Source organism: Rhododendron vialii, chromosome 3a (genome assembly GCF_030253575.1).
Source record: "Rhododendron vialii isolate Sample 1 chromosome 3a, ASM3025357v1".
Taxonomy (NCBI): domain Eukaryota; kingdom Viridiplantae; phylum Streptophyta; class Magnoliopsida; order Ericales; family Ericaceae; genus Rhododendron; species Rhododendron vialii.
Genome location: NC_080559.1, coordinates 15,332,042 through 15,344,984, shown reverse-complemented (window position 1 = coordinate 15,344,984; position 12,943 = coordinate 15,332,042). Strand labels below are relative to the sequence as shown.

The window sequence follows — 12,943 nt, the reverse complement described above, 5'->3', positions numbered from 1 at the left end:
TAAAACGAACCGCATTATTATTGTTTTACATAAGAACGACATAATGCATGAACAGGATATGCTTCAATTACAACAAAGCTAGGCATCCGATCCCCAAGCCATGAAGTGCTCATCTTTCTCATTTATTCTATTCTCATCAGTTAACTACCCGCACATTCTCTTCTACAAAGTGTGATTCTAATTGCTTTCAGTTTACGTGACCCTAGCCTTTTCTCTAAATATCTCATGTTTCTGGTCAGACAAAATACGAGTCAAGCATGTTAGATACACATTTTTATCGTCTTTGTTTGAAGGGGTGTCTAAAGGTCAAAGAAATGGCATCAATGAAGGCTGAAAAATCAGTTGGCACTCAACTCTTTGGGCAGGCCAAGAAGGAACCTATAGCACCAGGCCAGGATGGTGCACCCAAGGATTCGGGCAGCTCTAGGTCTGGCTCCAAAAATGCAGCCCCTAAAACGTGGATTGGGTAAAATACATAAACTTGGGCATTATTTGCACTAAATCGTTGCCCTCAAGTTTGAACCCACAACCTCAGGGTATTAGGCAGCGTTTTGACCACTGGAACCTGTGAGCCCTTCTATTGGCATATAGTAGTTTACATCGTATGTGAGCCTTTCATGTAGAAGATATTGGAAGTGTTCTAACTAGGCAACAAAAATTTCTATCCGGTCAGTAACAATGCACTTTATCGACAGAGCTTTACATGCAGAGTTTTGCTCACACGGCTATTTTCGGGATTCTCTTCCTGCCTTTTCCACCAATTTGTCTATGTTCTGAGGACTGTTGTTTATGTAGGACTGTGAGAGGGAAGTTGCAGAGCCTGTGAAGGGTGTCTCAGATGAACTCAAGAGTGAAAGCATTATGTGGTTATCATGGGCCCTCGTTCATTCCAGACAACCAGAAGACGTGCAGCGTGGGATAGCTATGCTTGAAGGTTAGAACCAATCGGTCAATACCAACTAAAATTTTCTTTTCGATGCAAGAGTTCATCCTTGTTGCTTACATCGCCTGTTATCCATGATACAGTATATTAGGATTCACGCAATCAATCGTCTTACCTGCATAAAAACCTTATATTCCCTACCCACTCACTTTTATTTTTGGAGTTGTTGGTCTTCCTTGCCCATCTTTGGGCTTTCAACTGTCTTGCTCATTTATTTGTCGTATGTCGTATCATTGTGACCTCAATGTATTCGAAGTCTAAACGAATTCAATTCAGTACCCTAATCTTTGTTATTTGATCATTGAACTTCTTGTTACGAACAATACTGCTCCATAAAACCCTGCAATTCTGGTCATAAAGTCTGTGGTACCGTTAATTCATAAAGTTGGTGATACCTTGAAGTCAAATTGCTTCTAGTTAGTCAATGAAAACTTTGCTTTTATACTCCAAAAATACCAGAACATTTAGCTTTAATTTTTTTTTTTTTTTTTGATCGTCATTTGGCTTCAAGTTACCACCACCATTACCTATTGATGCATGATCAGCTTTTTCCATGTTATTTTTGGTTGCCTTTCACGGAAAAAAAGTTTATTGGTTTCCACTTACGGTTTAAATGGAATTTAAGCCATTATGGAAAACTCAACAATTTGTCTTTGGCAGCCTCACTAGCCAACAGTAGCAGTCCATTGCAAAAGAGGGAAAAACTTATCTTTTGGCTGTTGGATATTACCGAAGTGGTGAATATCCAAGGAGCAGGCGGCTTGCAGAACAATGTTTGCAGGTTTGTTTTTCCTTCCCAGTTAATTACTGTAGTTGGTATTCCCTGAATGCATCCTCCATCAGTATCTTCATGCATCCTCCATCAGTTGTTATTTTAAATTCCCTTCTCCAACTCTAACGACTTTATTCCAATAAACAGAAAACTCCAATGACACTAATTCGATTTTTTTTACTATGATTACTCGGTACATACAATTAGATTTTCTTGGTGGCAATAAATTTGCTTCTGCCTTTTTAATTTCATTCTTTACCATTTCTATATAAATGCTTGAATAGTGTGACGCAGAAAATAGTTTTCCTCTTTTAGTTTACCATTCTAAAATTGTGGCAAGTTTTCCATGCATCTTGAATTGAATTACGAGTTACGTATCATTTGTTGCAGATTGCACCTGATTGGAGGAAGGCTTTGACGCTCAAGAAGACCGTTGAAGATCGAATTGCCGAAGGTAACTACTAGAATTTATGTTGAGATTTGTGGGATGGGAAAGAATTGTACTTCCTCCGTCCCCTTTTTAAAGTCCAGTATTCCATTTTGAACTGTCCCTTAATAAGAATCCATTTTGTAAAGTTAGTGGGTAAAAGTTGGTACATTTTCATTTTGTCCATAAAAGTAGATTCCATTTTGAAAAGTTAGTAAGTAAAAGTATAATGATTATCTCTATAGAGGGTAAGTAAGGAAAGTAGAGATAAAAGTTGATGTGAAATGTGTAATGATGATATTTTTTTCTTAATAAGTTGGAGTTACGAAGCGAGACACTTAAAAAGGGATCGAGGGAGTACGAGAAAAGCTGCTCAAACAACTAGAAAATCTCTTTCTTTTACCCTTCCATTTTCTTGTCCTCCACAATCCTAATCCAAACACAGCCTAAATATATACCAAACAGAAGCAACTGAATACAATTTTTTTTGTTCTATATATAGATGGTGTAATTGGAATTGGGATTACTGCTACTGCTGTAGGACTTATAGTTGGTGGGATTGCTGCAGCTTTGGCTCGAAAAGGTTGATTACGAGTAACATAGTACTGCCATAATTTCCTCCGGAGAATAATTGTAGGAGTAGGAATTCCTTACCAATTGGTCTGATTCTATAGATTTTGGTGTACTCGGTCAATAAACATAGACGAGCCATTTTCATTTCAAATCATGTTTTTTATTAATCTAGCTGGGGATAAGATTTGTTACAAAGGTGATGACCGGAGCGACTCTCCCTCGTGGGATAATGATATTCTCTTTAGCTTTTCCATAATGATTTTCTCTTTTTGCTTTATTTGCATCGGAAATTCGATCTAGACCGAAAAGCCCACGCATATTCACTCCTCCGGCAATAAATGCAGTATAACGTAAAATGTCCAAACAAATCGTGTCCAATACTCCAATTATGGATATCAGCTATCAAGTTGCTAGATTGTTGTATTGCACCTTGCCTCAAAGAAAAGCGAAGGAGATAACTAGAAGACCTCGTCCCTTCAGTTAGGGGTACATTACAATTCGAATTGTGTACCAACAAATACTAAGAATCACCACATAACCCTCATGAGTCATGCCAAATGGTCAATTCCATGTATTACTCGGTTTATAGACAATCAAGTGTGCGTGTCAAATAATTACCCTACCGGAAAATTACACGTCCAGCCTCCATTTTCGCATGAAGGTCGTAAAGTAATGGAAAAATAAAATTAGACTCAGTATAGGATTCGTCACCAACTACAAACACATGAACCTTGTTTCCGACATCAATCCAGCTACAACCTGGTTGCTTCTTCAACAGGGTCTTTCATTTCCATCCTAAGTTTTGCAGCTTCTCTCCATCTCCCAGTTGAAGCATCTATGCTAGACAGCGAAATATACGCACCTGTGTTTTCTGGCTCCACCTCCAAAATTTTCATAGAGGCAAGCTTCCCTATATCTGTGTTGCCATGAACATTACATTCGGCAAGTAGAGCCCCCCAAATGTTTGCAGAAGGCTCAGTTGGAAGCTTCTGAATGAATTCAAAAGCCTCCTTGAGCTTCTCTGCTCTACCACAGAGATCAACCAAGCATGCATAGTGTTCTTGTCTAATTTGTATGGAATTGTCTCTTGTGAGCTCATCAAAGTACTTTAACCCCTCATCAACCAAACCAGCATGGCTGCATGCTGCAAGTAACCCAACATATGTAACATCGTTCAGTTGTGTATCAAGATTGAACATTTCTTTGAATAAACCGATTGCCTCATCACCACATCCGTGGTGAGCATAGGCTGCAATCATTCCATTCCAGGAGACCAAATCTCTCTGGCTTGAAAACCCATCATCGCACATTTTCCTAGCAGTTCCTAACTCCCCACACTTTGAGTACATATTTATAAGTGCCGATACTACAAATGCATCGTTTTGATGTACTGTCTTGCAAATTACTTGGAAGAATCTTTATTTTGAGCAGATTACATTATGATGAATGATACCGTGCGGTAATAATACAATGTGTTGTTAAATTATTAGATAGCAATAATATTAAAGATTTATTCTTCAAATTATCAAAATCGTTTTATAAAAACTCAAATGACTAGATTTAATTTTGAAAAATCCTCATATCAAAATTTTGTTTCAAAGTCGGCCCCACTTGAACTTCAATTCCTGACTACGCCACTGTGACTACTCTTCCTATTCTAGTGAAGCTAATTGTTTCAACCTAAATCCAGTCAACAAGAAGGGAAGCATCCATATTATTCTTTTATGTGTTCTCCAAAACCCCTTAAAAAGGAAAATATTAATCAAGATGATGGTTAAAATTTAAAGTGTGTTCAAATACGTGAAAAGCGTAAAAATATAAATACGCACTGAACACCAAAATGGGTGCAATTAAAGTTTTGAAGTTTATAACCTTATTTGCACCTGCTTAACCGTTTGTTCCATTCCAAATGAAATGTTAAACAAAGTAAGAAGAAATATCTTGCATTAGCTTTTTGTGGCGCCTATATTGTTTTTTTGACGTTTGCTTGTCAAGAAAGTGTGAGTTTAAAATAAGTTGTAACCAAATGAAAGAGCAGTGTTACAAATATAGATACCTGAAAACATACGGAGTATATTTGTAGTCCTTCAATGCACGTGAAGATTGCATGCACTAGATATGTCCATCAAATAATTTCGAACACTTTTGTGTATAAATCTGTGCGTATATCCTAGTTCCAAGCCTTCCTCTTTTTCTAATTTTACGTCTAGTGCTATCATGGACCACAGCCATTTCGGTGGCCACCACTATGAATTTAGGGACATAGGCTAAGTTAGCAATTTTGTAAACCTAAGGCTAGGGCTAAGGGAAAACAATTGATATTTCCTTTTTTTGAGTGTAAGGAAAACAGTTTTTGCATGTTTCTTAATCTTTAAAACACGGAAAAACAAACATTCTCGAGTTGGAAAGTTGGTGAGCGTTAACTATTTGGTCCCATATTAGTTGGTACTTGGTCCTTAAAACTTTACTACCATCACCTCTTCTCCCTCTCCTTCTTCCTTTTTTTTTTGATAACTCCTGCCTGCTTACGCGTATTGAGGACCAATCCCACGATTCTCTCTCTTCCTTAACGGAGTTATTGTTTCTCTGTGTAGGGCAGGAAAAAGATAGGGAATTTAAAGAAGAAATGACAACCATTTGTAGACCAAAAAAGATGAGTTTTTATTTCAATTTTCGAGCAAGGATGCTTCAATTCACCAAGCAATCATCGTGGTATTGAGTATTGTTGTTCCCAGAATCCTAGTGCACTTACATGGAAGAGAGAGAGAGAGAGAGAGAGAGAGAGAGAGAGAGTAATAAAAAAAATTCATTGAAACAACTACAAACGATTTCTATTACAGAAATAGACAAGAGCTATGACCCCCTAAACCTCAACACGAGCTTCAAGCTCAACTAGCATGTGCTGCAAAGCAGCCCCAAAATAAATTCGAGGATAGTACAAGTCAAGACATATGCAATAGAGTTTATTCTAACTAGCATGTACAAAGGCTGATTCTCATAAATACGATGTATGTAGAGAATACAAAGTAAGGGGCAGAACAAAGCTTTTTCACTGGACGCAAAATCTTATCTGACAAGTACCTTTCATATGAACACCAAACTACGTATAGTCAATAGATAGAAGATGACCACCAGGCAGGCACCAGTTTTTAGGCCAGCACAACATCACTACAGAAGTATTCATATGTCTCTTGTTCCAGGTCAGAAGAATGATTTCCATGCACAGTAGCACAGGCAAAACAAAAACAAATATGCTAGCACTGTGTATTTCTATATACGGCAGTTTAACTCATTTACATTATAAACGAAGAATTACAAGGGAATTTGAAGTTACGAATCTGTAAGAAAAAAACCAAAATCAAGACTAGAAGATTTGCATATCAAGAAGAAAGTTACACGGAAAACTCATTTTCGATCATGTCACGGATCTCATTAGCAACCAAATGTGCTTTGTGGCCTCCAATTACCTCTGCCTGCTTCTTGCTATCCTTCCACAACTGTTACATAGTCATTTCTCACTATTGGAAGATGAGAGAGGATATTGTCCGATTCTAAAAGGAAAACCAAATCCATAATTTACCTGTATTGTTGGCATTTTCTGCACATATTTCGGAGTCCCCCCACATGCATGAAATGTTAGAATTAACCATCAATCACCCTTCTTGTGAATTTACACGTGCAGTGCAATACAAAATCCCTAGGACTAGTGAAAAAAAAGAAAGAAAGGGGACTCTCACAGCAGGTTGTCGAAGAAAGGAAAGGGTCCAGATGTTTTCTTAGCTTCATTAATTAGTAAAGCATGAAATGACTCCCATAGCTCTTTTTATCGATTTTGTTTCACTTTTCTACTTTTCATTCCAGGAAAGCATAAAAAATTCTTGCATACAATTTGCAGGCAAAGCATACACCAACATCTGAGGTATTATTTGCAAAATGACTTACAGTTACTCCTGCACGAACCACAAGCTTGTGTGAAACATTATTCACATCTACAGAGTAGAATCGTATCCTGCATCAATACATACAACATTAATTTCCAAATATTGACTCACCCCAAAGTGAGATTTGGCAACATACACTAGAAATAGCTACACATACAGTAACAAACACATGATGTGCATTGTGCAATTGGTTCGTAACCAAGAAACGTAGACAAACAAATGGAAGTAAAATGCATTGCACTTTGTTTACCGCTTTGTCTGTGTGACAAAGTACACAAGAAGGAAATCACACGATCTGGAAATTTCTCAAGTTGGAAAAAAGGAGTAAATATAAAATGAAAAAACAAATGGAGAGAAGGAGACAACCAGGAAACCCACGTAAGGCGTGATGCCAACTTCTATCAAGGTAAATTCCTTACTTCCGAATTACTTTGTAATAGGGTAATTTCTTCCCGTCTTGTCAATGCACGATCTTTTATGTAGAAATTCTGACTATATGAGAGTCCTTCCAAGGATGTAAATCATTTAACTAATCCCGAGGATGAAGAAGTTTGAGCATCAAGTATCAACATGTATTATGGTTGTTTGGATTTATTTCTCTCTTTTCAGTAAAATAAGAATTTATTTATTGATAAAGCCAACACAAAGACTGGACCCTGTCCTTTCTTTAATCGATTTGTCTACTTATCATATTTTACAATGTCAATCTCTATTCTCTACATAGCTTCCTGCCAGCTTGACAAGCTCACAATAGTGTAAATAATGGGGCTTATCCCTCTCGTTTTTGTCACACACACGGGATTAAATTTGCTTAATGATTTAATCCGATCGATTTCCGCGCAAGGTGTGTCTTTTGATAGTTATAGGTAAATCGTGAGAATAAGGCACGTTTAGACGCCATTGATAGCCCCCAACTGTGTCCAAGTACCCAAGGCCATGTGACACTCCGCCACCAAGTCCCAAGAGTCATGAATAGAAGCATCAGAAAGTGCTCGGGACGTCAAAGGGCCAAGGGGAGAAGAAGCCAGGAAAACCAGGAGGTACCGGTACCAGCATCACCCTTGGTACCGGTACTAGTTGATCAGAACCAAAAGGAAGAGAGCTGGATACCGATAACAGCCTTACCCTTGGTACCAGTAGCTGTTGATCAGAACTGCAACACAAAAGCTGGCTACCGGTACCAGCTATTCCATTGGTACCGGTAGCGCCTGGAAAATTTTGGCAACTTTTGTGCCCGATCCTGTTTTAGCCAAGGGCATTTTGGAATTTTGTAACATTTTTTAGGGGGTATAAACACTAGAGAATCCCAGATTTCTAGATCATCCATTTCTCTCTCTCTCTCTCTCTCTCTCTCTCTCTCCCCTCCTACTCTTAATCCCTCTTCAATAGGGCATTGATTGTTGGGTTTTGGGGTAGTTCATCTTCATTAATGTTGTAAGTACTCTTGAGATCTCTCTATAAAGTCAGTTTTTATTTACTGATGTTCCACTCTCTTTCTTCTCATTTAATGTTATTCTCATCTTCCATGAGTGAGTAGTCTTAAAGGCTTCTCTCACATTGTATGCTAATTGTTGGTTTGTGAAAGGATAGAAAACCATAATTTTTGGTCTAAACTTTGAGTAGTGTTAACTTCTTTGATTGTGTGTAGACAAATTTCTTGGTACACACAATGCTTGGAACCATGACACTCTAGGTGTTTGATAAAATGCTTAAAAGGGTTTCTTTCCATTTCCAAACCCCTATTTCAAGATTCGATTTTCATGGTTAAATCTTCTGAGTGAGAACGATTATCCTCGATTCTCACTTGAGTTATCTATGAGAAGCATTAAACGGCCTAAGTTATGGGTGGTTTAAACCCCTAGATCTTGCCTTTGTTAAATTCTTGTTCAAACTTCATTTTCTAGTTAATTTAGGAGGTAGAAAGAGAATTCCACTCAAATCAAAACCAAATGTTGGCCGTCCTAAACGCCAAAGCCCTACGTAAAACAAACCTCTCGCCAAAGCCCTACAAGAACATGTTTGTTTTTGGCATTTGGAGTGCACTAAGTTCAGTAAACTATCGTTCCCGGAAAGTTCAGCATGTGAAAGATTTAAAGGCTAATGCCCAATGATCATAATGGAAAGACTTGAATACGCCCACAATAGCGTGCAAGTGGTATGGCTTGACATAGTGATAGACCAACAATTTCTCACCTCCCTTTTCAAAAAGAACATTTTCTCACCTCCACATCTAAAGTGGAAATTCATTCCAACTATACGACAAAAGGACTGAAGCCTGAAGGCAACAAAACAATATTCAATTTCTTCCAAATACTCATACAACAATATCATCCAACCACCTGCAGTTCTAGAAAGATAATATCGGATGGCCAAACAGAAATCTAAGATTACCTCGGATAGTAACCTGCAGCAAGTTTTTCCAATTTTGGTTTCAAATATACACATTTCCTGCACCATTTTGCCATCCTACAAATCCAAGTGGGCAGTAGTTAACAAATCAACTCCACACATTCAATATTCTTCGATAAAATAACCTTCAATTTCAACAAACAAACTTCAATCTTGAAAAACGCATAAAACCATATATGTATAGAGTGAACAAACATACATGTATAAATGCATAAATGCATCTAAAAGCTTAAGATGTTTGGAGAGAGGGATAACTTAATTGTTTTGTGACACCTAAAACCAGAAGTTGTTTGGTGAGAGGGGTAACCTTTATTGTTTATCTTCTTAACAAGCTCTCTCAAGTCCAGATCTGCACTGTTAACTGGTCATATATGTGCAAGGATTCTAAATACCGGAAACGCATGAATCGGTGAGGTTCGAAGATAAGATCTATTCCATGGGCCAAAACCATGTTAGTTTTTTTTTTTTTGAACAGCAACCAAGTTAAATTGTTGCCCACCAACTCAACTAAAAGCTTAAGCTGTAAAAAACATTAGGCAACTTTGTTACTTATATTGACACTAACATAAAAATAGGCATACTATCACACACAACTTTGGATAAAGCTAATTCAATTACGGATGGTGGACACCATCATGCTAAATTCGTGCTTCATTGATATTAGCAACAAAAAAAATATCAAAATGAACAATCACAAAGATCAATTTGATGACATGTTCTTAATGTTTTCAGACATTTTACAGAAGGAAATAAGAATTCCATATGCACCACCAAAAGATAGCCGCTACCCTGCCCTATTCCGAAACTGCAATTAGAGCTTCTCCAATGGCAAGCTAAATGCCATGCTATTGCCAAAAACCAGAGCCAAGCTTTCCAATAGCTAGGTAGAAGGCTTGTTAAATTTCCCCATTATTATGTATCGTGCCAAATTTAGCACCTGAGTTTAGAAGAACTAGATTTTAGAAAGGCAACTTCTCTCTCTCGCCATGGGGCCCAGAAAACACATTCTGATACGACATTTCGTGCAGAACATGCAAGACATAACAAATACCATTGGCAAACAATTGCCAAAAACGTATCAATTTGACACTATCCATTGCCAGCAGTAGTTAGTCCTTTAGATATCCGACTATCAAAGATGCACTCGTAGCAGTAGCTAGTCATTTGTCAATCCAGCCAATGGGAAATGTTAAAATGAGGATGCCCCAAAAGCAGATATTGGTATACAACAGGTGCCACAATATTATAATTTCGTGATCTTGCTCCTTGGGTGAAATGTTTTTTTCATCCATCTCTCTCTCACAACGCCGGACACACATGCCGTATATTAATCAAATCCACTGTAAGAGATAGAGGGAAAGTGCAAGTTGACAAATTTGGCATAGCCAAACCTCGCACAAAATGCTCTCTACGTGGGGGCGCTAGAGTCACTTGGTTGGTATCGGTCAGTTTCTGTGGAAAGCCTCGTCAAACAGTGGAACTACCATGACTGTGACAGCTGGACATCGACAACTTGCATGCACTACTCCGACGATCGTCTGATCAATTTATCGCCAGTGTATCCTTGTTTGATTTAGATGTGTTATTTGTCTCACTCGTGTGCAATAGGTCTTTTTTCAGTTGTATTAGATGCACATGTGAGTTGTGATTAATATATTTCTTGCTCTTCCACTAAATTTAGCATTGCCTTTTTTTAACAGCCCTAGCAAGCAATTGGAGATGTGTTTTATTTTATTTTATTGGAGCTGCTATAATTTGGCAACAACAACCATTACGATAGCCAACTGCAGTTGCTATACAAGCGAAAAATTCAAAGAACCCAATTGCTATAACCTAAAAACTGAAACCAAAAGCCTCACCAAATTGAACCAAAAACAAAGAGAAGAGCGCCATAATCAAAACCCAGATACGTACCACAGAATCACAACCGGTTCATCGAGCCGTTGTGCCTCGGAGACGACCCGATCGAACTGGCTCTCGCACGCAATCGGCTCTAAATCAACCGAAACCGGCGAAGAGTCGAGATCCTGAACGGGACCTTCTTCGCTGTGACTAGTCAATGCTTTAATACGCCCACCAACCACACGTATGCTACTCGAACACAAACCACGATTAATCGCAAAAGAAGATGGATTTGAGAAGTGTTGATAGAACCCAGAAATGTCAAATGAAAAACACTGTGGTTTGGTTTGATGGAGAAGATTGAAGGTCGGAGAGATTCGCGTAGAATAGGGCATTTGTTCACGTATGTATATCAGTATATGTCTCTGTGTAATTTGTGTTCGAATTTAGTATGTGGTTTGCAGAAGAGTAAATTTGCTCAGGAAGCATTGGTTTCACAATATATACTGTAGCTGTTACGTGTTCCGAGAGCAGAGGTGTCAAATGGGCCGTGCCGTGCCGGTCCGTTTACTTTATTTACTTAAATCGTGTCGTGCCGTGCCGTTTGTCAATCGTGCCATGCCGTTTGTCAATCGTGTCGTGCCGTGTCGGCCCGTTTACTTAAATCGTGTCATGATGTGCTGTGCCATTTGCCAATCGTGTCGTGTCGTGCCGGCTCGTTTCTGAAATCGTGTTGTGTCGTGCCGGCCCATTTTCTTAAATCGTGTCGTGTCGGTCCGCTTTCTTAAATCGTGTCGTGTTGTGCCAGCCCGTGTTCTTAAATCATGTCATGCCGTGCCGTTTTCAATCGTGTCAAGCTGTGCCGGCCATTTACTTAATCGTGTCGTGTCCGATCGTGCCGTGCCGTGCCGTTTGAAGTCATGTCGTTTTAGTCTGTCCTAACATGTGTGGGTTGACTTAAGGCATAACTAATCTTGCATCAGACATGTAACCATTGTATGCATTTGATTTTTTGACATATTGGAAACTCAGCGACATTGGGTAAGGATAGAGAGATCCTTGCATTCACTGCATCCTCATAAAAAACAAGGGATGAGTGTGTATGTTTGAGAGAGAGAGAGAGAGAGAGAGAGAGAGAGAGCGAAGTTGCTATTCAGCTTCGGTTGCCCATTCTTTTTCCTTTTTTTTTTTTTAACGTCCCCTCTTTTTCCTCGCTTTTCCAGCTTCCTACTTAATAAATCTTAGACTACTTTTTGGTTAGTACACAAGCGAGTTTGGTAAATGGCTCAATCAATCTGCAGTTGCGCTTTCAATTCTTATTGTCGCACATTTGAATAGTTTGAGGTGTTTTCTTAAAAAAGCTTTTACCGTTTTACGCTCCTACTAGTGCACGAAAATTATGTTAGGCAAAAAGTCTACACTCGGTCTCAGAATATCATAATCACTCTGTAACTTGCAGAAGAGAAAAAGGAGATGACAATTCACAATGAAAAGAAAAAAATAACAATGGACTCTGCATTTTCATATACCATGGCACGCCAAAAAAATTTAACAATTAAAAAAATAACATATTACAACCCCTAATTAAAAAGAAATTATTGGTCTTAATGAAGTAAAATTTAACAATTACAAAAATAACATATTACAAATAGTCCTATTGTCCTAGTCCAGGCTGTCCAGCTAACCCTTATTTATATGTTTTTTCCCTTATTTCTACTATGTATTTTTTTCTTTTTTGTTTGATACTTTTTTTTTATTTCATGTTAGATTTGGGGTAAATAATATATGACTTTTGCACGTTTCCTTTCATATTAAATTACTCTTGCACCATAAATATTTTGATAAGTTTTTTTAATTTTACTTGTTATCTTGTATTGTAATGTTAAATTTGCAAACCAAAGGTCCAAAGCCTATTTAATTTTACTAACAAAAACACAACAAATATTTCTACCGAATAAAATTTGATAGTTTTTCAAAAGTGAAAAAATAATTTTTTAAAAACATGATTTTTTAATAAATTATTTTTTTAAAAAAAT

The 12,943-nt window shown here is 37.9% G+C and overlaps 1 protein-coding gene across 2 annotated transcripts; it reads right to left on the bottom strand.

The window, feature by feature from the left end:
* Positions 1-5,994: 5,994 nt before the first annotated feature.
* On the bottom strand, positions 5,995-11,394 carry LOC131318684 (thioredoxin-like 3-2, chloroplastic). 2 transcript variants are annotated; one of them, XM_058348609.1, is made up of 5 exons: positions 10,980-11,394; positions 9,048-9,122; positions 6,658-6,724; positions 6,296-6,313; positions 5,995-6,212 (listed from the first exon to the last, which is right to left on the bottom strand). In XM_058348609.1, the coding sequence occupies exons 1-5, from the start codon at positions 11,300-11,302 to the stop codon at positions 6,108-6,110; spliced, it is 588 nt and encodes a 195-aa protein (XP_058204592.1). In that variant the 5' UTR covers positions 11,303-11,394; the 3' UTR covers positions 5,995-6,107. The 2 variants fall into 2 exon arrangements, with proteins under 2 accessions (XP_058204592.1, XP_058204594.1); XM_058348611.1 differs by lacking the exon at positions 6,296-6,313.
* Positions 11,395-12,943: the final 1,549 nt, after the last annotated feature.